The following is a 23,739-nucleotide window of genomic DNA, read 5'->3' as shown; positions in this document are numbered from 1 at the left end:
TCAACTTACTGAAAATAACTTAGCTCCTAAAATATAAAACAGTCAAAAAGTAGAAATCAATAACTGGAAACTCTATGTTAACTAATCCTCAAAGCTACAGACTTTGATATTAACATGTGCTCTAATAAAGACAGGCTCTAATAAATATTTTCTATTTTATTTATACCAAAAGACAAGCCCCTTTTATTTCCAAATAAGCAAAAGAGGCTGTTTTGTAGAAGATACAACTCATGAATTATATATCCAAATTAGAACACACTAACTCCAAGTCCATGGCTTTTTTATATGTTAAGCAGTAGCTACGAGTATGGATTTAGTTTCCCACAAAAGAGGCAGTGTAATTGTGATGTAATATAATATAAACACACAGCATGTGGGTTCAGAGAGAGAGATGCAAAGGGGCATCTATTACCATATTATTCTACTTAAGAAAGGAAGAAAGTGATGCCTGCTATTGCAGATACCATATAGCTAAAGGAAATAGGAATAAAATCAAGGTCTTATTCCAAATGGGTGCTTTGCTTTATAGCTAAAAGGTCCGTGACTAGGAATATCTACCTTTGCTTACATATATATGTCATATATTAGGAATCTAGGCTGGATGCAGTGGCTCATGCCTGTAATCCCAACACTTTGGGAGGCTGAGGTGAGTGGATCACTTGAGGTCAGGAGTTCCAGACCAGCCTGGCCAACATAGTGAAACTCCATCTCTATTAAAAATACAAAAATTAGCCAGGTGTGGTGGCAGGCGCCTGTAATCCCAGCTACTCGGGAGGCTGGGGCAGGAGAACTGCTTGAACCCAGGACGCAGAAGTTGCAGTGAGTCAAGATCATGCCACTGCACTCCAGCCTGAGTGACAGAGTGAGACTCCGTCTCAAAACAAAACAAAAAAGGAATCTAGCCAAGCTCAGCTAGAGTCTACACTGAAGTCTCAGAAAGGCATCCCAGATTATATGAGGCAGCATGAGAAAGTAATAGTCATCAACTTGTGAGATAGTAAAGTAGGATTAAATATAGCACAACATTTTAACCTATCTAAAACAAAAATAATTAAATAAAAGTTATTTTACTTAATGCTGATAAGTAAATGCTATTTATCCTTATTTGACATGATGTAAAAGTATAAAAGAGTTAATTTCTTATAACAAAATCAATTAATTATTTAAAATAATAATCTGGCAAAATGAAAAGGCAACCTGTAGAACTGGAGAATATATTTGCAAACCATACACCTGAAAAATGAATAAAAACTGTAAAGAACTCATAAAATGCAATAACACAAAACAAATAACTCAATTAAAAAATGGGCAAAGGACCTAAATAATTTTCCAAACAAGATACACAAATGACCAACAGTCATATAAAAAATGTTCAACATCACTAATAATCACGGAAATGCAAATCAAAATCACAGTGAAATATCACCTCATACCTGTTCGCATGGCAGTTATCAAAAAGGCAAAAGGTAAGTGATGGCAAAATGTGCAAAGAAGGGAAACCTGGTACACTGCTCATGAAAATGTAAATTGGTACAACCATATGGAAAACAGTATGGAAGTTGAGCAAAACATTAAAAACAGAACTACCATATGATCCAGGAATCTTACTTCTGGGTATATATTCAAGGAAATAAAATCACAAACTTGGAAGAGGTATCAGTACTCCCATGTTCACTACAGCATTATTTATAATAGATAAGATACAGAAACAACCTAAATATCCATAAATGGGTGAATGGATAAAGAGTATGTGGCATATACACAATGATATATTATTCAGTCTTAAAAAAGAAGGAAATCCTGCCATTTTCGACATAGATGAACCTGGAGGACATTTTGCTAAGTGAAATACATTATACACAGAAACACAAATGAGTGCAAGATCTCACTTCTATGCAGAATTTTAAAAAGTTGAACTCAGGAACAGAGGCTAGAATGGTGGTTAACCAGGGTCAGGGGTAAAGAAAATGGGGAGATGTTTGTCAAAGTGTACACATTTTCAGTTAGAAGATGAATTAAGTTCTGGAGACCTAATAAACAGCATGGTAACTATAGTTAATAATTATATATTATATACTTGAAATTTGCTACAAAAGTATAATTTAAGTATTTTCACCACACAGAAAAACTATTTGAGGAGATAAATATGTTAAGTAGCTTGACTGTGGTAATCAGTTCACAATGTATACATATATATTCAAAACATCATATTGTATACCTTAAATGTATCAATTATACCTAAATAAACCTGGAAAAAAATTGATTTGTGATTCTCTCTGTACTATCTAAATAAATTTCCAAAGACAAAGAATATATGATTAAAGAATTAGGGTTGTTTATTCTTGGGAAATGAGAACAATAATTTCTGTTTCTAGCTTAATATGTTAAAAGCTTTAATTAAAAAATTATGAGCCACTGTTCTTCAAACCAGAAAAAAAAAAAGAAAATATCCGAAAACTTTTGGTAGAAGTTGTAAAAACATAAGTATAAAGTTAAGTATCATAAAAGTAACCCAAACTGGTAAGTAAAAGAGAATATACAATCGTATTTCCTGTAGGTCTTTAAATACTCATTCAATAAAATGATAACCTTATGACAGGGATAGACAGATATATTTCTGCTTGGAGGAACCAGATCAGCAGTTCTTAAAATATTTTAGGTTACAAGACCCTTATACAATTTTAAAAATTACTGGCCAGGCGTGGTGGCTCATGCCTGTAGTCCCAGCACTTTGGGAAGCCGAGGAAGGGCGGACTACTCGAGCTCAGGAGTTCAAGATCTGCCTGCCAACATGGCAAAATTCCATCTCTACAAAAAAAAAAAAAAAAAAAAAAAAAAAAAATTGGCCAGACATAGTGGCACATGCCTGTAGTCCCAGCTACTTGGGAGGCTGAGGCAGGAAAATTGCTTGAGCCTGAGGTCGGGGCTGCAGTGAGCTGTGATTGTGTCACTGCACTCCAGCCTGGGCAACAGAGCAAGACCCTGTCTCAAAAAAAAAAAAAAAAAAAATTACTGTAGGTTCCTAAGAGTTTTTGTTTGTATGGGTTATACATTAATTTAAAAAATAAACCCATTATACATTAACACAACATTTTAAAATAAAAATAACTATATTTTTAAAAATTAAGTGAAAAGAGTGGCATTGTTTTACATATTTACAAATCTCTTTTAATGTCTAGTCTAATGGAAGACAGCTAGATTACCACAGGATTCCATCTGTTGTAATGTATTGTTTTGGTTTAACTATATAAAGAAAATCCAGCCTTTATATAGTTAGGAAAGGGAGAAATGTTTTTAAATATCTGTCTCAGATAATAGTGAATATTCATATTTGATACTGTATCAAAAATTCAACATCAGTAATTTCTCAAAGATTAGTTGCAATGTAGTATCTGAAATGATATCAATGTCTTTTTTGTACTGTTACATTAAAGTCCATTGGTCTATCTTACATTTTGAATGTATTTTTCAACCATACACAATTTTAAAAAATCATACACTGATCTTCTCAAAAATATTGATTCACTGGGTTATGCAGATCTTCCAGATGTCACATTTCATTAAATAATATAAAAAGCTATAATCGTCAATTTTATCAGAAAAGTCTGTGTTGAGAAGTTGTTGAGCTGAAGGTAGTGAATACAAGTTTTCCTGGATTTTAATAATCACTTGAAAGCTCAAATTTTATCATTAGCAACAAATAACGGGAAGTAGTTGTCCCTGAATTGACAGACTCAATTCATTTTCAAGAAAATGTTAGCTAAGTACCCAAGTCTGAACAACCATTGTTTTCTTGTTGTTGCTAGTTGTAAAATGGTGTTCCATTAAAAAAGTACGCAGTTAACTCACAATTCAAACAACAGCACAGGTGCGTTTCCTCAGAGTCATTGTCGTATTTTGATATGTAGCAGAAGTGTTTTATGTATACTTTGAAGTTGTCACAGAATATTAAAAAGATGTGTTACTTAAGGATGGAGATAAATTAAAATTAATTTGACTGTTTTAATTGAAGATTTTTTTTAGGGGAAACTGCCTTTTTTTTTTTTTTAAACTGCAAGTGCCTAACAGTGATGAATACAATGATTACTAATACAGTTTGGTGCAACTACCTTCATTCACCTTAAAGGTGCCAGCATTTTTATACTCTATTCTTTGCACTACCACTACAAATGCCAACACACTTAAAAAGGCAAATAGTATCTTGGTATAATTATAAAAATAGTTTTGACTTCATGTACTCTTTGAAAGAATCTCAGGATCCAGGAGTCCTCAGAACATATTTTAAGAATCACTGTACTAAATGACTTTCTTATATAATGTTTTCCACTTACATAAAGTACATTTGTAAACTCTACTATAAAGGGTTAAAAAGTATTTTACTATTTGGTTTATGTTAAAATACACACATTACCTTAGTAATAACAATATTTAAATACATTTTATATTGGTATTGTAAATGTTTTAATCAATCATATATAATATTTGATATTAAATATTACTGAAGTATCCAATATTAGGAGTTTTGTAATATATCAAGTTTTATAATTTCACTTAAAATGTTCAACTTAAATAAAACAATACAAAAAGGTCATGTTAAAAAGCCTTAATAGATTAGTAATCCACAATCTATTGAGAACAAACTAGGTATCTAGCACTGTATTTATAACATTTACATTCTAGCAGAGATGAGTTTAGTAATAATAATAATAATATGATTTTAAACGTAAATTGTAGGAATTTCAGAGAACAGAAATACTGCAGGTCAGAGTAGTTGGGGATGAATTCACAAATACGGCAGAAACTGAGTGAGGACTTAAAGGACAGGTAATTAGAGAAGAGAGAAGCCATTTGAGAATCCAGAAACAACTGGAATGAAACTAAGTGGGTAGCATTCTTAAAAAGGGGAAAAGCAAGGGGGAAGTCAATCAACCAGTTTGAATGGCAAGATCATGTTAGAAAGTAACAAGAGAACAGGCTTACTGAGTAGAATGAAAGCAGAAGTAAAGAGAGTTTTGAAAGCCAAATAGAATATAATGTAGAAAACAAGGTATTATAACTTTCTCAAGACAAAAAGAACACTGAAAGCATACGCTTTAGTAAAATTAATCTGGACATTAGACTATAAGAGGAAAAGACTTGTAAAAAATACCATTTAGAGGCCAGATACTTTTAAGTATTAGGAGCAGGGCATGATTAAGAGTGAACTAAGTTTAGGGTAAAAGGAATGGAAAGAAGTAAATCCAAGAGTGAGACTTAGTGAACTTAGTAGCATGGTAGTAAAGGAGAAGAGTAAATCAAGGATGATTTAAAGATAGTAAGGATTATAGCGGTGAGAAGTAATAAACATTAGCAAGTGTATATTGTATGTTAGGCAGCATAACAGACATATAACACACTAACTGCTTAATTGTCCTGCAAGTTCTGTGAGGTAAGTATCCATTATATGGATAAGAAAACTGCAGTCCAGAGTGACTAAGTAATTTGCTTTGCTAATGAGTGACGGGCAGCCCTGACACATAGCTGATATGACTATAGAAATAAGAGGCTGTCAGTACAGTGGTTAAGAGCCCAAAGCTTACAGTCGTCTACCTGGGCAACAAGCTTTGCCAGTTACAAGTTGTGAGACCTTACTGTGCTTCAGTTTTCTCACCTACAAAGTACAGACAATAAACTACCTCATAAAATTGTAATGAGGATTCAGATAATGCATGTACAGCACTGTTAATAGCTCCATTAAACAGTAAGCCCTCAATAAACATTTGCCATTATTACATCAGCATAATATGCTGGTGTCATTAACGGGGGAAGGCCCAGTTTTGGGAGGGAAAATATAAAATTTTAAACAAGCTAAGCTGGAGGTGGCTTCTAAGTATCTATTTTTAGAGAAATAAAAATGAAAGATAAAAGCAAAAAAACGAGAAAAGAAATACCTATAAAAATCAAGATAAACCTAATAAAGTCATAGGCCTGGATGATCTAAATTATTTATGAAATTTTTCTCATTCATAAATCCTAATAAAAATATTTCTTTGTGTAATGATTTTATAGAACTTCTACTTACTCTGTGTAAAATACTATGCTAGATGCTAGAAGTACAAAGAAGATACCTTAAAAGAAGTTGTTAATATAGGTAGGCAGAGAGAAGCTATACAAAATTGTAAAACATAATAGGTAATGTACAGCAAATATGTGAGGCAGACAAACAAATGATAAAGAGCCATAAAAGTTTTTTAAAAAAGACAGAGGTTCCTATGGGTTATGACAACCTAAGTAGATAGATGAGGCACACATAAGATCTTGAAGAGCAAAATTTAGATAAAAAAGACCCTTTGGGAGGCCAAGTGAGAGGACGGCTTGAGGCTAGGAGTACAAGACTAGACTGGGCAACACAGCAAGATCCCAGATCTACAAAAAATACACAAAATATTAGCTGGCTATGGTGGCCCATGCCTGTAGTCCTAGCTACCTGGGAAGCTGAGGTAGGAGGATAGCTTGAGTCTAAAAGTTTGAGGTTACAGCAAATTATGATCACACCACTACACTCCAGCCTGAGTGATATATAGAGCAAGACCCTGTTTCTATTAAAAAAAAAAATAGGTAAGAAAGGAAAAAGTGAGAGGAGTGAGAAAGAGGGGGATACTCCTGGCCAAGAGAGCAGTATGAACATGGCAGACAGAAACCTCATGGCATGTTTTGGAGATAGCAAAAAAAGCAGCTTAATTGGAACAAGAATTTGTACATGGAAGAAATACGAAAAAGGCTGAATATTAAGTTTTTTTTTTATCAAGTTCAAAAAAGCTTTGAATACTAGTTCTAGAATTATATTTCACTCCATAAGAAAATAAGCATTTTTTCCGTTCCCTTCTAGCATCAGACTTCTATACCTGCATAATCTACTTCTAAAAAAATTAACCTTGCTTTGTAATTACTGTTCTATTCTTTGTTCCTTTTATTTTATAAGCTAGTAAATATCAAATGTAATTCCCATGTGATCAGGTAAGAATCTTCATATAAATAGATTTGCTATGTCACTAAAGCTTTCTTGTTGAATAGATATTTTTTAAAGTTTCTTAGTATTTTCAGTTTTAAGAAAATGTTTGGATTTTAGAAACGTCTTTTCAAATAACTGAATCCCATTAAAAGAAAGGAAATTCAAACTGATCATGACTAGAAAAGGCAAATGCACCCAATTTTTTAACTAAAAATAGCTAATCAGAGTTTAGAACTTTGCCTTTGGCACCATTCTCTGCATTTCTTTGACAGCTGACAAGTACTGTTCTAGAATTGAAATGTTATAAATTAAACACATTATTACCAAGAATTCATACTATGAAACATTGAGGATCAAAGTATATTTATACTAACAAGAACACATGAACCTACCTCACTATTAAAAGCTTTGGACTAATTCAGATATAATAAAGAAAATTTTACTAAATCATAATAAAGAAAATCATATCAAATATTTAGGTATATTTGGTTTTAGAAAGTTTAATTCACTACAAGACCATATTACATGCACGTGTTTGTATATATATTGTGTCTGTGTATGTCTGTATTTTCAAAAATCATAGTTCTTTTTTCTTTCACCACTTTGTTACCAATTAATTTACGGTAATACCCTAATACCAATTAGTTTATAGTAATACTTACCCTAAAATTTTATTCATTCCATGTCTAGCAGCATAATGTAATGGAGTATTGTGCTGGTAGGGCTCCCCATAAGATGTATTTGGATCAAGAGATTCTTTTAGCTGAGGATTGTTTTCATATATTTGGCAGGCCAGGTTTTCATCACCATTGATGAGTGCTTTACGGAATTTGGTGGTTGTATTTCCCATGTTTTGTTTTGTTTTGTTTTGTTTTTTCTGATAGGCAGTGGCACTTCTTTCCTTCTATCTTCAGCCACTTCTGGAACACTTCTGCAACATCTTTCACATTCTAATGAAGGAAAAGTTATTCAAATTAGATGTAAAACAATAATCACAAAAGAATAACACAATTAGGAACACTAAAAAAAATCTGGGAATCATCAATAAGGGAACCAACTATATTACATTTTACCAAATTTATCTTAACAGCCAAAAAAATCTCAAAGTTTTAACACTGTCCAAATTAACTTCTTGTTAAACTGTAACACTTTCCCACACAGAGACTGTTAAGGTTTCACAGGCTGTCCTTTGGATTACAAAAATTATCTACATATGTAACTTTTCAATTTTCCTCTTCACATGGGCAGAAAATGAGCTTGACTGAATTTTATGGTTGAAAACACTTTAATTTCTGTATAAATTATGTATAAATCTTACTCAGCCAATTTGTGGGATAGTGAAAAATGTAGGAAATTTTGCCCAAACAAGAACTGCAGAAGAGGCGTTAAAATGCAGTAAAGGAAAAGTGAAAGTGCTCAGTATTTTATGAGGACATCACAGAAAAGACTTAAAATGTAAACATACAGGAATACACAATTCAATGATACTCAGATCATCACAAAAAAGTACTAAAACTGATTATACACAGAACAATACTGTGATTATTCTACCATTTAAGACTACTAAATTTATTTCTTTCTGCTGTACAGAATTCAAAACAAGTATGAAAACATCAAATGTTTATGCATACCATTTTTGGAAAGAGGTTATGATAATCATCACATGGGCAATGTGATGGCTAATTTATTTACTACTGAAGCAATGTGAAGTGGGTGGGGGAAGGCCATAGAAACAAACACTGGACATGAAGTTCAAAATACCATATTTGCCTACAACTAGTTGTGTAATTTTAAGCAAGTTATTCATCCCCTAAAAGCCTCAGATTCCCATCTGTACAGCATGGAAAATGACCATTTCTTAGGTATGGCTATGAGGATTATAAGAGTTACTTAAAGTACCTAGTACAGTCCTTAGTTAATGAGTCCAATAAATGCTAGTTTCATTCTATTCCAATAAACGTTGTTTCTGGATCTATTCTTGAGCTATGATGAAAACAAGTGACAAAGAAAACAGCATATGCAAAGGCAGGTATGAAAAAAAGGCCTACAGAAGGAACAGTTAAGTATGAACAGAGTTCTGCATCTCTAGCATTAGACTAACAAGAGATAAAACAAAAAATAGGTTGGGACCAGATAAGGAACTTACACTTTAACCTGAAAAGAACAGATAATTAAAGGCTTTCATGCAGGGCAATGACACAATTATTTCATGCTTTAGAAAATTATTGTGACAATGTAGAAGAAAGAATAGAGGGAGAAAAACTTAGAGGCAGAGAATACAACAGTCTTTCATGTTACTCTATTAATTCAGTGGGACGCTGGACACTAAAACATAGCTTTAAAAAACAGGTGAAGGGTGTGGTGGCACATGCCTATAATCTCAGTTACTCAAGAGGATGAGGCAGGAGTATCACCTGAACCCAGGAGTTCGAAACCAGTTTGGGGAACATAGCAGATCTCATCTCAAAACAAACAACAACAATAACAACAACAAACACAGGTGAAAATAACATGCACAGCGTTCAACATAGGCTTTGTATAGGGTAGTTCTCAACCTTGGTTGTATCTTATAATAACCTGGGGAACTTCAGAGTCCTACTGACCAAACTACATCTCATAACAAAAATCAGAGTCTCTAGGGAAAGCACCCAGGCACAGGTATTTAAGCTCTTCATATGATTTTCAACATGCAGACACCACTCTATAAAAGGCTTCTGGAGCCCTGAAGCTAAATATCAGGGCAAGATGTCTGTCAAGCCTATTCTGGAGGTAGGCATTAACTACCTACTTACTATAGCAGCACAGTTTCTGGCCCACTACTACATGTAATGAGATCACCATTTGGGTTTTTTAAGGGTTCTTTACTATTGATTTTTTAGTTTTAAATATGCAAATACATACATACAGTGAACTTTTTGAATATATGAACAAAGAATTTAAAAGCTCATGGTTTACTGCAAGAAAACCACTGGTAGCATTCTGATACACAACCACGCTATTTAAATGTGTATGTGTGTGTTTGTGTGCATAAAATACGTATGCATATACACAACATAAACGTGTATACATTAATTGGATCATATGACATAATTAAGTTTTTATTTAATTTTTCAGAGGGTTGCTAAACCTTTAGCCTAAAATATTACACTTTTATTGTTTCATCTTGAATAAGAGGAGCAAATCGTTCTCTCTTACACTATATACAATATAATACAGCTACTATTTGGAAACTTTCAGTTGTTTTGGACCTTGATAGAATACAACTCAAATTATAAACATTTTCAGAGTTCTGGATTAGATTAATAAATAGCACATTTTCTGAGATTTACACTAGCACTTTAGTGAAATATTCTATAAGAAAAATAATTTGTATTTAAGAAGTAAAAAAATAAATATCTAAGAAAGTAATGTTATGGGGTACTCATTTAAAGTAACAAGTTTTAAAAAAAAATCAATAATACTCTAAATGTGCATTAAATATTACTGTTAGTTGAAAAGGATAATGGCATTGAGAAGTCATTTTGTGGCTTTCAGTTATTTTCATATCTGTTTCATTTTAAAATTTTGATCGATGAGCCTGAAAGTCACTAAGAAATGCATCATTTAAATGGTCACAGCTCAATTCCCCTCAGATTTATCTTCACAAACCTTGCCTAGAAATTTGCCACATGTATCCTTTTCCCTAGCCACAGCTATTATTGCCTGAGGTGATTGTTCTCTCTTTGTTTGAATCAAAACCTCAAGTAATATTTCTGGAACTCCAAAATATGTCTATGTATAGAGCTTCATGAGGCAAGCAAAGAGGCGAAAAGAATTCCTTATTTTGGGCTTCTAATTCTTTACAGGAAAACTGGGGCAAAGTTTCATCATCTTTGAGTAGTAAAGCACAGCACTTGATAAGTATTTAATGAGAAGAAGAAAAATGTAGCCTGGGTTGGGCGCGGTGGCTCACGCCTATAATCCCAGCACTTTGGGAGCCTGAGGCAGGTGGACCACGAGGTCAAGGCATTCCAGACCAGCCTGGCCAACACAGTAAAACCCTGTCTCTACTAAAAATACAAAAAATTAGCCGGGCGTGGTGGTGGGTGCCTGTAATACCCGCTACTCAGGAAGCTGCGGCAGGAGAATCAGTTGAACTTGGGAGGTGGAGCTTGCAGTGAGCTGAGATCATGCCACTGCACTCCAGCCCGGGCCACAGTGTGAGACTCAGTCTCAAAAAAAAAAAAAAAGAAAAAAACGTAGCCTGTGGATGGACTCCAGAAAGTTTTACTTAATTTCTGATTAACTTTTAATTGTGAATGCCTTTATAACTCTAGCTTTCTTTTTTAAAATTTTTACTTTTGTGGATACATAGTAGGTGTATATATTTAAGGAGTACATGAGATATTTTGAAACAGGCATGCAATGCATAATAATCACACCAGGGTAAATGGGGTATCTACCACCTCAAGCATTTGTCCTTTGTGTTACAAACAAAACAAACCGATTATACTCTTTTTTTTTTTTTTGAGACGGGATCTTGCTCTGTTGCCCAAATTGAAGTGGAGCAGTGCAATCCCAGCTCACTGCAACCTCCGCCTTCCAAGTTCAAGCGATTCTCATGCCTCAGACTCCCGAGTAGCTGGAACTACAGGCATACACCACCACAACCGACTAATTTTTGTATTTTTAGTGGAGACAGGGTTTCGCCATTTTGGCCAGGCTGGTCTTGAACTCCTGACTTGAGGTGATCTATCACCTCGGCCTCCCAAAATGCTGAGATTACAGGTGTGAGCCACTGCACCTAGCCCAATTATATTCTTATAGTTATTTTTAAATGTACAATAAATTCTATAATCACTCTACTGTGATAGCAAGATCTTAGTCACTCTATTTTTTTTTGTACCCATCAACCATCCCCAGTTCCCCTTCACTGCACAACAACCCTTCCTAGCCTCTGGTAACCATTCTTCTACTTTCTATCTCCATGGCTTCAATTATTTTGACTTTCAACTCCCACAAATAAGTGTATATTCTAGCTTCAAATCTCTGTCTCCCAAATGCACCATTGATAGGTTAATAATCTGTAACAAAAACTCAACAGTACTTAAATTAACAAACTACTTCTAGAAATCTTTTACAGAAGATGAAGTTCTTCAGAAATAAATAACCAAATCCTAATTCAACTGTTCCCATAAAAATATTTTTAGTAAAAATAGTAACTATATAGAAGTATATAACTGACTTCCATTTTTCATTTTAACTGGATATGGGTCACACACACACTCATACTCAATTTAGTCTTCTGCAGTTATCTGCACTATTGATAATAACAACCTTAAATCTACAACTAAACTCTTTAGCCAGTAGAGAAACAAGCAGAAAGTTCATTCAGGCAGCAGGTCCCAATACACACACACACACACACACACACACACACACACACACACACACACACACACACACTTTCATACACATACACAATTTAGTCTTCTGCAATTATCTGCAGTACTGATAACAACAACCTTAAATCTATAACTAAACTCTTTAGCCAGTAGAGAAACAGGCAGGAAGTTCAGGCAGCAGGTCCCCACACAACCCCATCCCACTGCAGGCTGAAATCAAACAGATGAGTTTCTAAGATTCCAGGAAGCTCAAATTCCAAAGAAATGCTCTAATGGTTACTGTAATAATACTTCAAGAAAAGGAGAGGATGGGCTGGGCACAGTGGCTTACGCCTATAATTCCAGAACTTCGGGAGGCTGAGGCAGGAGGATTGCTTGAGCCCAGGAGTTCAAGACAGCCTGGCAAACATGGCAAAACTCTGTTTCTACAAAAAATACAAAAATTAGCCAGGTGTGGTGGTGTGCCCCTGTAGTCCCAGCTACTTGAGAGGCTGAGGTGGAAGAATGGCTTGAGCCCAGGAGGCGGAAGTTGCAGTGAGCCGAGATAGTGCTACTGTACTCCAGCCTGGGTGATAGAGCCAGACTTAACTTTCAAAGGGTAAGGTAAAGAAAGAAAACAAGACAGCAGAAAAAAGAAAAGTCAGTGGACAAAAAGCATGTGGGCAGATAAAATACTAAGCTCTCAACCTGTTCATTCACCCAGTCAACATGCATTTATTGACCAATGGTAATTTTGTCACTGTGCATCAGAATCACCTGAGGAGATGATTTCAACTGGTCTTAAGGGGCACGAGGCCAGAGTGGGAAATTTAAAAGCTTCTCAGTTGATTATAATGCATGTCAGAGTTTAGAACCATGGACTAATTTTGAAACTATGCTAAGCCAAAAGTAGCAGCCAGAAATGTGATGGTGAGAAGCAGTGTGGTAGGAGTCAGCTTGTTATCTAGTTTACCAAGTAACTTAACCTCTTTGAGATGTTTCCTCAAATGTAAACCAGCAGTATTAATATCTACTTTCTTCAGTCAACAAATACAAATGAACAAACGGATAAAAATCACTACATTCATGAAGTTTATATTTCAGTGGGGATACACATATGAACACTGTAAGGCTTTGATTTATTCTGTGTGCAGGTTTTTGAGCTTGATCTTTCTTGGCTCTTGCTTAATATTTTCAGCAAAAGGCATTTAAGATTTATCCATGTTGATACATAAATCAATAGTTCAACCCTTATTATTACTGAATAGTATTCCACTGTACGGGTATACCACTAGTGGTTTAATCATTCACTTATTGAAGGATAACTTGGTTGTTTCCAGCTGGGGCAATTATTAAGGCTGCCATAACATTCATATATAGGCTTTAAATGAACATAAATTTTAATTTTCTTGAGTAAATATCCAAGAGTGGAACTGCTGGGATATGTACTAAGTCACATGTTTAACTTTATAAGAAACCACCAAATTGGTTTTCAGAGCAAATGTACCAGGATTCAGAGCATTCAGAGTTATTCTGAACCCTGGTCAGTATTTAGAATTGTCAGTTTCTAGTTAGTGGGATTTTTTTTTCTTTTTTGGTAGCCATTACAATGGATGTGTAGCAGTATTGTACAGTGGTTTTCATTTTCATTTCCCTAATGATGAATGATGTTGAACATGCTTTCATGCTTATCTGCCATGCATACATCTTGATTTGTAGTGTCTGTTTAAATAATCTTTTGCCCATTTTTAAGATGAAATATTATTGAATTTGAGATCCAAATAGATGCTATAAAAAGTCCTTTGTCAGAAATGTAATTTGCAAATATTTCACTTTGAGCAAATTTGTATGTAAGGTGTTTTGCATATAGACATCCAATAGTTCCAGCACCATTTGTTGAAAAGATTTTCCCTTCTCCATTGAGTTGCCTTTGTATCTTCGTAAAAAGCCAATTGACTGTGTTCTATTTTTCTGTGTGTCTCTCTTTTTAGCAATACTATATTGTCTTGATTACTGGGAGAACAAACATTTTAACAATACTAAGTCTCCTAATCCATGAACAAGGTATTTCTATTTATGTCTTCTGTAATTGATTTTCAATGACAGTTCTGTAGTTTGTATCATACAAATGGTACACATATTTGTTAGATTTATACCTAAGTATTTCTTTTTTGGGGGTGCTATCATGAATGGTGCTTTAGAAAATGTCAAATGCCAAGAGTTCATATCTAGAACACAGAAATACAATTGAATTTGTATATTGACCCCATATTCTGAAAATGTAATAAATTCACTTATTAGATCTAGGTTTTTTCTTTTTCATGGATTTTTTGGGATTGTCTAAAGTAGATTTGTATTATCCATGAATGGTGGCAGTTTCCCCGCCTCCCTTTTTTTTTTTTTTGAGACGGAGTCTTGCTCTGTCGCCCAGTCTGGAGTGCAGTAGCGCAATCTCGGCTCACTGCAAGCTCCATCTCCCAGGTTCAGGCCATTCTCCTGCTTCAGCCTCCCGAGTAGCTGGGACTAAAGGTGCATGCCGCCATGCCTGGCTAATTTTTTTGTATTTTTCGTAGAGATGGGGTTTCACCGTGTTAGCCAGGATGGTCTCGGTCTCCTAACCTCATGATCTGCCCGCCTTGGCCTCCCAAAGTGCTGGGATTACAGGTGTGAGCCACTGCGCCTGGCCTTTTTTTTTTCCTTTTATATCTGCATGTCTTCAGTTTATTTTTCTTGCCTTACTGCACTAGATGAATTTAACAATTTGTGGACAGAAGTTTGAGAAGAAACATGATATTTGCATGGACTCAAAGCATCTCCCCCAAGATATTTCAAAATTAGAATGTAAAAAACAGCAATTCACAGTGGAGAAGCACAGGAGATAATACTCTGACCAGAAAACACCACCTGTAACCTATTGACATCCTGTACCCCAACCTGATGCACTAAAAAAGGCACATAAGTTCCGTAGTACTCTTGTGAAAAAATTTGTAACATCCACCCAATATGAGAAAATATCACAGAAACTCAAGTTGAGAGATGTTCTACAAATAACTGGCTAGTACTCTTCAAAAGCGTCAAGGACATCAAAACAACACAGCACAACTGTTCACAGTTTAAAGGAGGCTAAGGAGAAAGAAAACTAAATGCCATATAGGGCCCCAGACTGGATTCTGAAATGGATAAAATGACATTAATGGGAAACTTGTGAAATCTAAACACAGTAAATAGTTTAGTAGTAGTACTGTACCAATGTTAATTCCTTACTTTTGATAACTACGGTTAATGCAAGGTGTTAACATGAGGGTGAAGGGCATACAGAAACTCTCTGTACTATTTTTGCAACCTTTCCATAAGTCTAAAAGTACTTAAAAATAAAAAGGTGAAAACAATTCTAGGTCCTGTGTTTTGGGAGGAGACTGTAGGAAAGCATGAATAGAAACAGGAAGGCCAATTTGCAGGTTACTAGGGTAAACCAGGCAACAGCTGATAGGTTCTTGTACCAGGACTGTAGCAACACAGGTGTTGAGAAGTTGTTTGGATTCTGGATATATTTTAAATAGTGTTTTCTCAAAGAAACCCTTAAAGATGTACACACAGCGGTATGGGTTATTAATCACCCAAAAAAATAAAGCAACAAATGGAATAAAATAAGGATAATATCCTAAATTCACAAACCCTTGAAAGACCAGTTGTCCTCTAGAAAATAAATAGAAAGGCCACTCCAAGAAAAATCAATGTTATTTACTATGATTTTTGGCACCAAACATCGAACCTCTATGCAATCTCTTAACTCAAATTATTAAGCTGGGCCACATGTAAATCACAAGGTCCACTGGTCCCTCTACACTAGATTTCCCTGATGGTGAAAAGAGACAAAGGAAGCGGAGGAAAGGTTTAAAACAGCTGCTGGAATCTAGGTACAATATGCACACCTTCTACTAAAAGGTACACATGCTGGTAATCAGGTCCAACATTAAAATATCTCATTTGGAGAGAAATAAGGCAAATGGCCTCTTTCTGTTAGGGCATGGGGTATTACAGTCAGCTTCAGGGACACCAGGGTTCAAGATTTGACCATATTTAACTTATAGGTGAAGGGGTAGCAGTAGTCATTAAATTACCTTTCTATAAAATCTCCAATGGTTTCCTATAGGTGACAGGATAAAGGCAAACTTAGGAATTGCATAACTAAGGCTACATCACCAAAGTGTTTTTAAGCACAATGAGTTTGCCTGAAGCTGGGGATTTGCACAGGGAATAAGCAGAGGTAAAGCTGTATAGCTAGGTAGGGCTGAGCCCTTTGATTCCTACCCTAAGAGTTTGGCTTCAGCTTTAACATTCTCAAGTTAATTTTAGGTCATCATAGTTTTTAGTGGTATTTCCTATTTCTGAAATGATAGCTCATTTATTATTTTGTCTACTCTGAACTTGGCCAGTGTAATTCAGTGTTATGTATAGATCTTGTTTCCTATGCCAGAATAATTAATGCAATATAGTTTAGGAGTTGAAAAAGCATTTAAGATAGAGCTAGACTAGAACTTGGCAAGTATTTTAATAACAACTGAGGGTTTCTCATCTAGAAAATAATATTCATTTTAGAAGGCTATTGTAAAGATTAAATTTGATAATACACACAGAGCTTCACAATTCATAATAAATTATCTAACATACCTTATCTTCCATTTAAGACTACGAAGTCCACCAATATAAAAACACACCTTATACTTTTCTATATGAAAAAGTTTATAGTATAAAATTTGTATGAATTTAAAAAATTATAGGACTAGAAAGAACTACATTTAAATCCACTCAGCCTAGGCCGGATGCAGTGGCTCACGCCTGTAATCCTAACACTTTGGGAGGCCGATGTGGGTGGATCACTTGAGGTCAGGAGTTTGAGATCAGCCTGGCCAACATGGTGAAAGCCATCTACTAAAAATACAAAAGTTTGCGGGAAATCGCTTGAACCCGGGAGGCAGAGGTTGCAGTGAGCCGAGATAGTGCCACTGCACTCCAGTTTGGGCAACAGAGAGAGGCTCTGTCTCAAAAAAAAAAAAAAAAAAAAAATTCTACCCAGCCTCTACTCCAAGATTTAACCATGAAAGCTCCACTCATAAAACCTCCAAACATTCACGGCTTGTTCTAAGTAAATAATTACCTTCTACGCTAGATACCTAAAAAGCTTATCCTAAATTTGGCTACAGAATGTCACTGAATAAAATAAAAACAATGTCCTAAATTCACAAACCCTTGAAGGACCAGTTGTTCACTGGAAAATAAGCAGAAAGGCCACTCCAAGAAAAATCAATGCTATTCACTACTATTTTGGGTACCAAATATCTAATCTATATGCAATCACTTACAAATTCTTAAGCTGGACCATGAGTAAATAACAAGTTCCATTTAGGACAATACATTATGTACTTCTCTATGTGAAAAAAGAAAAGAAAGAAAGAAGGAACAAACGAATGAATGAAGAAAGGTAAAAGAAGGAACAAATGAAAAAAGAAAAGAAAATGCTAAGAAAATATGAATTTTTAAAAATTAAAATGACTTAATGCTAATTTCCCCCATTTATTCTTTTAACAACTGAGATGTCAAATATTGGCAAACTAGTTTTTAAGTCCATAAAGATTTAGGAAACAAACAATAACAATAAAAGCATTAGAAAGTATTACAGTAAGATGAAACTGGTGTAGTTCACTCAGAAAATGACTTGCAATAAAAAGGCTGAATCTGATTGACCAACTGAAAATAAATAAGGCCTTTAGAAATGTAACGGCAATCAGGGCAGAGTCAACTGAGAAATTTTATGTTCCCCATAGGTAACACACTATAGCCTCTGTTCCTTATGCGTCCTGACTCCCCAATATATGCCTCTTTATCTTCGTCCTATTACTAAAATAGATTGTTAAAATCTAAGGTATTCTATGCATTGTTATAAACAAAAAAAACTGTGCTGAGTGTAAACATTAATGAACATAACTTAAGGTGTAGTTTAAATGTCACAAATATTATATTGAAAAGTTAACTTGTATTCATCTAAAGTAAAGAATAAGGAAGTGGCCGGACACAGTGGCTCATGGCTGTAATCCCAGCACTTTGGGAGGCTGAGGCGGGGGGATCACGAGGTCAGGAGATGGAGACCAGCCTGGCCAACATGATGAAACCCCGTCTCTACTAAAAATATAAAAATTAGCTGGGCCTGGTGGCACATGCCTATAGTCTCAGCTACTCAGGAAGCGGAGGCAGGAGGGTCACCTGAGCCAGGGAGACGGAGGTTGCAGTGAGCCGAGACTGCGCCACTGCACTCCAGCCTGGGAAACAGAGTGAGACCCAGTCTCAAAATAAAATAAAATAAAAATAAAATATAAACACTCTACACTTAGGCCACATTAAATTTATTTAAAAAATAAAATAATTATACAGTGATGTTACGAGGTCATTAGGAATTTTTTCAGTTCCATTTATAATCTTACGGGACCATTGTGGTAGATCAAAATATTGTTATGAGGCACATGACTGTACTAACTGAAGGGGACACAGAATTCCTAAGTACAAAACCAGGAGCAGGAGACAGACCTTTTACTGGGAGTACGTGCAAAACATACACACCTTTGGCAGGGAGCAAAGAGGTCTTAGTCTGAAATGCTGCTAAAAATGAAGTCTGATTTAGGAGATTTGGGGCTTAGCTTAACAAACTGCATATTAAGTTGAAGTCCAATGTGGCTTTACTCTGGAAGAAGTTCATGAATACCCCGTTTGCAGGAAAACTTCCAAGTATTAGAGGGTACTGAAAATTACCTGAGCTGAGAAAAATCTTTAACCGAGAAAGCAACTTCCCTATAATATAAATTACAGAATTAAAATTCACTTTTCTGTTATTCCAGTATCTTAACATGGCAGCATTCCAAATAAAATGGCTACATAAACACAAAAGTATTATGAGAGTAATAAAAATATCTATGGCAGTTTGGCTGTCTGAGGTTTCTCAGTAAGCAAGGAGATAATACAACATATTCTGGCTCCTCTTAGATATCTTTTAGATCTACATAGCTTTCACAGTGTAAAAAAGGATACTGTAGTTAGAGAAGAAAATAGCTGCAAAAGCTATATTCAAAAGCCTGCATCTTTTTGCCAAACTGGCAAATGAACACTGAAAATAGCTACCATGAGGTCTACAAGCAGAAAACTGTTGAAACTTGGAATACAACTACTGTATGAAACATCACTCTTTTTTATTTCCCATGAAAACACAATTACCTATAATGATCACGGCTCTCTAAATAAGTAAATTTTCAGATAGCTGAAAATTTTCATAGGCAGTATTCAGCTTTTATACATTTGACTTTCCCACTACTCAAAATGTTGTGTTATGCTTTAATTTTCCCTTCACAACTATTTTTCAAACTTTGAATTTAGGATTTTATACACTGACTGAAAAATAAATATTTCAAACTCTTACACTATGGTGCTGTCGGCAAAGAGTTTAATTTTAGCAACTTCAGCATCTCTATTCAGTGTTGGCTTTCATAATTTTTGAATAATTTATTGTCCTTAATGCAAAAATACAAGTGAAAATGTTAAACTGGAATGGTTTATCTTGGAATTAGGAAGCCAAGGTCTCAAAGCTGATGCATCTAAGACAGACACAAAAATTACTTATGTTGGCCGGGTATGGTGGCTCGTGCCTGTAATCTCAGCACTTTGGGAGGCAGAGGTAGGTGGATTGCTTGGCAAGACCAGACTGGGCAACAGGGCAAAACCCTGTCTCTACTAAAAATACAAAAAAATAGCCAAACATGGTGGCATGTGTCTGTAATGCCAGCTCCTTGGGAGGCTGAGGTGAGAGGATCACTTGAGCCTGGGGAGCAGAGGGTGTGGTGCACCGAGATGGCGCCACTGAACTCCAGCCCAGGTGACAGAGACCCTGTCTCAAAAAAGAGAGAAAGAAAAAAAATACTTATGCCCCAAAAGGTGAACTTTCAGCCTCAACTGAGGCCCCATAAACCTAAATCAATCATATTTTCTATTAAAGAAAAAAGATAAAAATTACACACAATTATGGAAGTTTAGAAATCTATAGTCAAATATCTTTTGAAGTAATTTTTATTGCTTTTAAGCAGTGTTAAATGCTTGAAATTTTTTTAAAAAGTGAATTCTATGTTTACACTTTGGGGAACTGATTTCTCTCTAATATACCTTTAATAATTATGTACTTATAAAGTTAGTACAAGTTCACAAAATATTAAAAGACAACAATTCCCTTTCTCAAACTAACTACAAAAAACAACTACAAATTGCTACAGTACAAAACTGTTTAGATTATATTCACTGGAAAAGAACTTGTTCCACCACCCACTGTTGCAAAGTCATTAAGTCTTCCTAATTTTGCTGTGTCCTCCACCATTAGGTACTGTTTATTACCCATTATTATCACTACAGGGGAAAATCTAGAGGTATTATATTGTGTCAGAGTATAAAACTATTTCACTCCTAGGAGCTCTCCTTTTTAATTCTTCATTGTCCTGCTGAACCTAAATGAATTTATTAAGTTAAATTAAATTTATTCAACATTACAATTTCAGCCCCATTTGTCTGAGGACATTCTACTTTATTATTTGGAAAAGAGTTAGCATAGTAGGCTTCAGAAGGCTATCCTTAGAAAAGCCTCTTGCCAGACCTAATAGACATCTACAGAACTCTCCACCCCAATTCAACAGAATATACATTCTTCTCAGCACCACATCACACTTATTCCAAAATTGACCACATAATTGGAAGTAAAGCACTCCTCAGCAAATGTACAAGAACAGAAATTATACCAAACTGTCTCTCAGACCACAGTGCAATCAAACTAGAACTCAGGACTAAGAAACTCAATCAAAACCGCTCAACTACATGGAAACTGAATAACCTGCTCCTGAATGACTACTGGGTACACAACGAAATGAAGGCAGAAATAAAGATGTTCTTTGAAACCAATGAGAACAAAGATACAACATACCAGAATCTCTGGGACACATTTAAAGCAGTGTGTAGAGGGAAATTTATAGCACTAAATGCCCACAAGAGAAAGCAGGAAAGATCTAAAATTGACACTCTAACATCACAATTAAAAGAACTAGAGAAGCAAGAGCAAACACATTCAAAAGCGAGCAGAAGGCTAGAAATAACTAAGATCAGAGCAGAACTGAAGGAGATAGAGACACAAAAAACCCTCCAAAAAATCAATGAATCCAGGAGTTGGTTTTTTGAAAAGATCAACAAAATTGATAGACCACTAGCAAGACTAATAAAGAAGAAAAGAGAGAAGAATCAAATAGAGGCAATAAAAAATGATAAAGGGGATATCACCACTGACCCCACAGAAATACAAACTACCATCAGAGAATACTATAAACACCTCTACGCAAATAAACCAGAAAATCTAGAAGAAATGGATAATTTCCTGGACACTTACACTCTCCCAAGACTAAACCAGGAAGAAGTTGAATCCCTGAATAGACCAATAGCAGGCTCTGAAATTGAGGCAATAACTAATAGCCTACCAACCAAAAAAAGTCCAGGACCAGATGGATTCACAGCTGAATTCTACCAGAAGTACAAGGAGGAGCTGGTACCATTCCTTCTGAAAATATTCCAATCAATAGAAAAAGAGGGAATCCTCCCTAACTCATTTTAGGAGGCCAACATCATCCTGATACCAAAACCTGGCAGAGACACAACAAAAAAAGAGAATTTTAGACCAACATCCCTGATGAACATCGATGCAAAAATCCTCAATAAAATACTGGCAAACCGGATCCAGCAGCACATCAAGAAGCTTATCCACCATGATCAAGTTGGCTTCATCCCTGGGAGGCAAGGCTGGTTCAACATACGCAAATCAATAAATGTAATCCAGCATATAAACAGAACCAAAGACAAAAACCACATGATTATCTCAATAGATGCAGAAAAGGCCTTTGACAAAATTCAACAGCCCTTCATGCTAAAAACTCTCAATAAATTTGGTATTGATGGAACGTATCTCAAAATCATAAGAGCTATTTATGACAGACCCACAGCCAATATCATACTGAATGGGCAAAAACTGGAAAAATTCCCTTTGAAAACCGGCACAAGACAGAGATGCCCTCTCTCACCACTCCTATTCAACATAGTGTTGGAAGTTCTGGCTAGGGCAATCAGGCAAGAGAAAGAAATCAAGGGTATTCAGTTAGGAAAAGAAGAAGTCAAATTGTCCCTCTTTGCAGATGACATGATTGTATATTTAGAAAACCCCATTGTCTCAGCCCAAAATCTCCTTAAGCTGATAAGAAACTTCAGCAAAGTCCCAGGATACAAAATTAATGGGCAAAAATCACAAACATTCTTATACACCAGTAACAGACAAACAGAGAGCCAAATCATGAATGAACTTCCATTCACAATTGCTTCAAAGAGAATAAAATACCTAGGAATCCAACTTACAAGGGATGTAAAGGACCTCTTCAAGGAGAACTACAAACCACTGCTCAGTGAAATAAAAGAGGACACAAACAAATGGAAGAACATACCATGCTCATGGATAGGAAGAATCAATATCGTGAAAATGGCCATACTGCCCAAGGTAATTTATAGATTCAATGCCATCCCCATCAAGCTACCAATGAGTTTCTTCACAGAATTGGAAAAAACTGCTTTAAAGTTCATATGGAGCCAAAAAAGAGCCTGCATCTCCAAGACAATCCTAAGTCAAAAGAACAGAGCTGGAGGCATCACGCTACCTGACTTCAAACTATACTACAAGGCTACAGTAACCAAAACAGCATGATACTGGTACCAAAACAGAGATATAGACCAATGGAACAGAACGGAGTCCTCAGAAATAATACCACACATCTACAGCCATCTGATCTTTGATAAACCTGAGAGAAACAAGAAATGGGGAAAGGATTCCCTATTTAATAAATGGTGCTGGGATAATTGGCTAGCCATAAGTAGAAAGCTGAAACTGGATCCTTTCCTTACTCCTTATACGAAAATTAATTCAAGATGGATTAGAGACTTAAATGTTAGACCTAATACCATAAAAACCCTAGAAGAAAACCTAGGTAATACCATTCAGGACATAGGCACGGGCAAGGACTTCATGTCTAAAACACCAAAAGCAACGGCAACAAAAGCCAAAACTGACAAATGGGATCTAATTAAACTAAAGAGCTTCTGCACAGCAAAAGAAACTACCATCAGAGTGATCAGGCAACCTACAGAATGGGAGAACATTTTTGCAATCTACTCATCAACAAAGGGCTAATATCCAGAACCTACAAAGAACTCAAACAAATTTACAAGAAAAAACAAACAACCCCATCAAAAAGTGGGCAAAGGATATGAACA

At 35.4% G+C, this 23,739-nt stretch overlaps 1 protein-coding gene across 9 annotated transcripts in view; it reads right to left on the bottom strand.

The window, feature by feature from the left end:
• ANKIB1 (ankyrin repeat and IBR domain containing 1) overlaps window positions 1-23,739 on the bottom strand; it is a 154,859-nt gene that overhangs the window by 89,002 nt on the left and 42,118 nt on the right. For 8 of the 9 annotated variants that reach the window (XM_050782835.1, XM_050782834.1, XM_050782832.1 and 5 more), the window contains one exon: window positions 7,654-7,941. The exons of the other annotated variant lie outside the window; for it this stretch is intronic. In XM_050782835.1, coding sequence (XP_050638792.1) covers window positions 7,654-7,841 — 188 coding nt within the window. In that variant the 5' untranslated portion in view covers window positions 7,842-7,941. The remainder of the gene's footprint in view (window positions 1-7,653; window positions 7,942-23,739) is intronic. 9 annotated transcript variants of the gene reach the window in all.

This window comes from Macaca thibetana, chromosome 3, assembly GCF_024542745.1.
Source record: "Macaca thibetana thibetana isolate TM-01 chromosome 3, ASM2454274v1, whole genome shotgun sequence".
NCBI lineage: Eukaryota > Metazoa > Chordata > Mammalia > Primates > Cercopithecidae > Macaca > Macaca thibetana.
The sequence above is the reverse complement of the archived record's forward strand: the minus strand, read 5'-3'. Positions and strand labels throughout refer to the sequence as shown.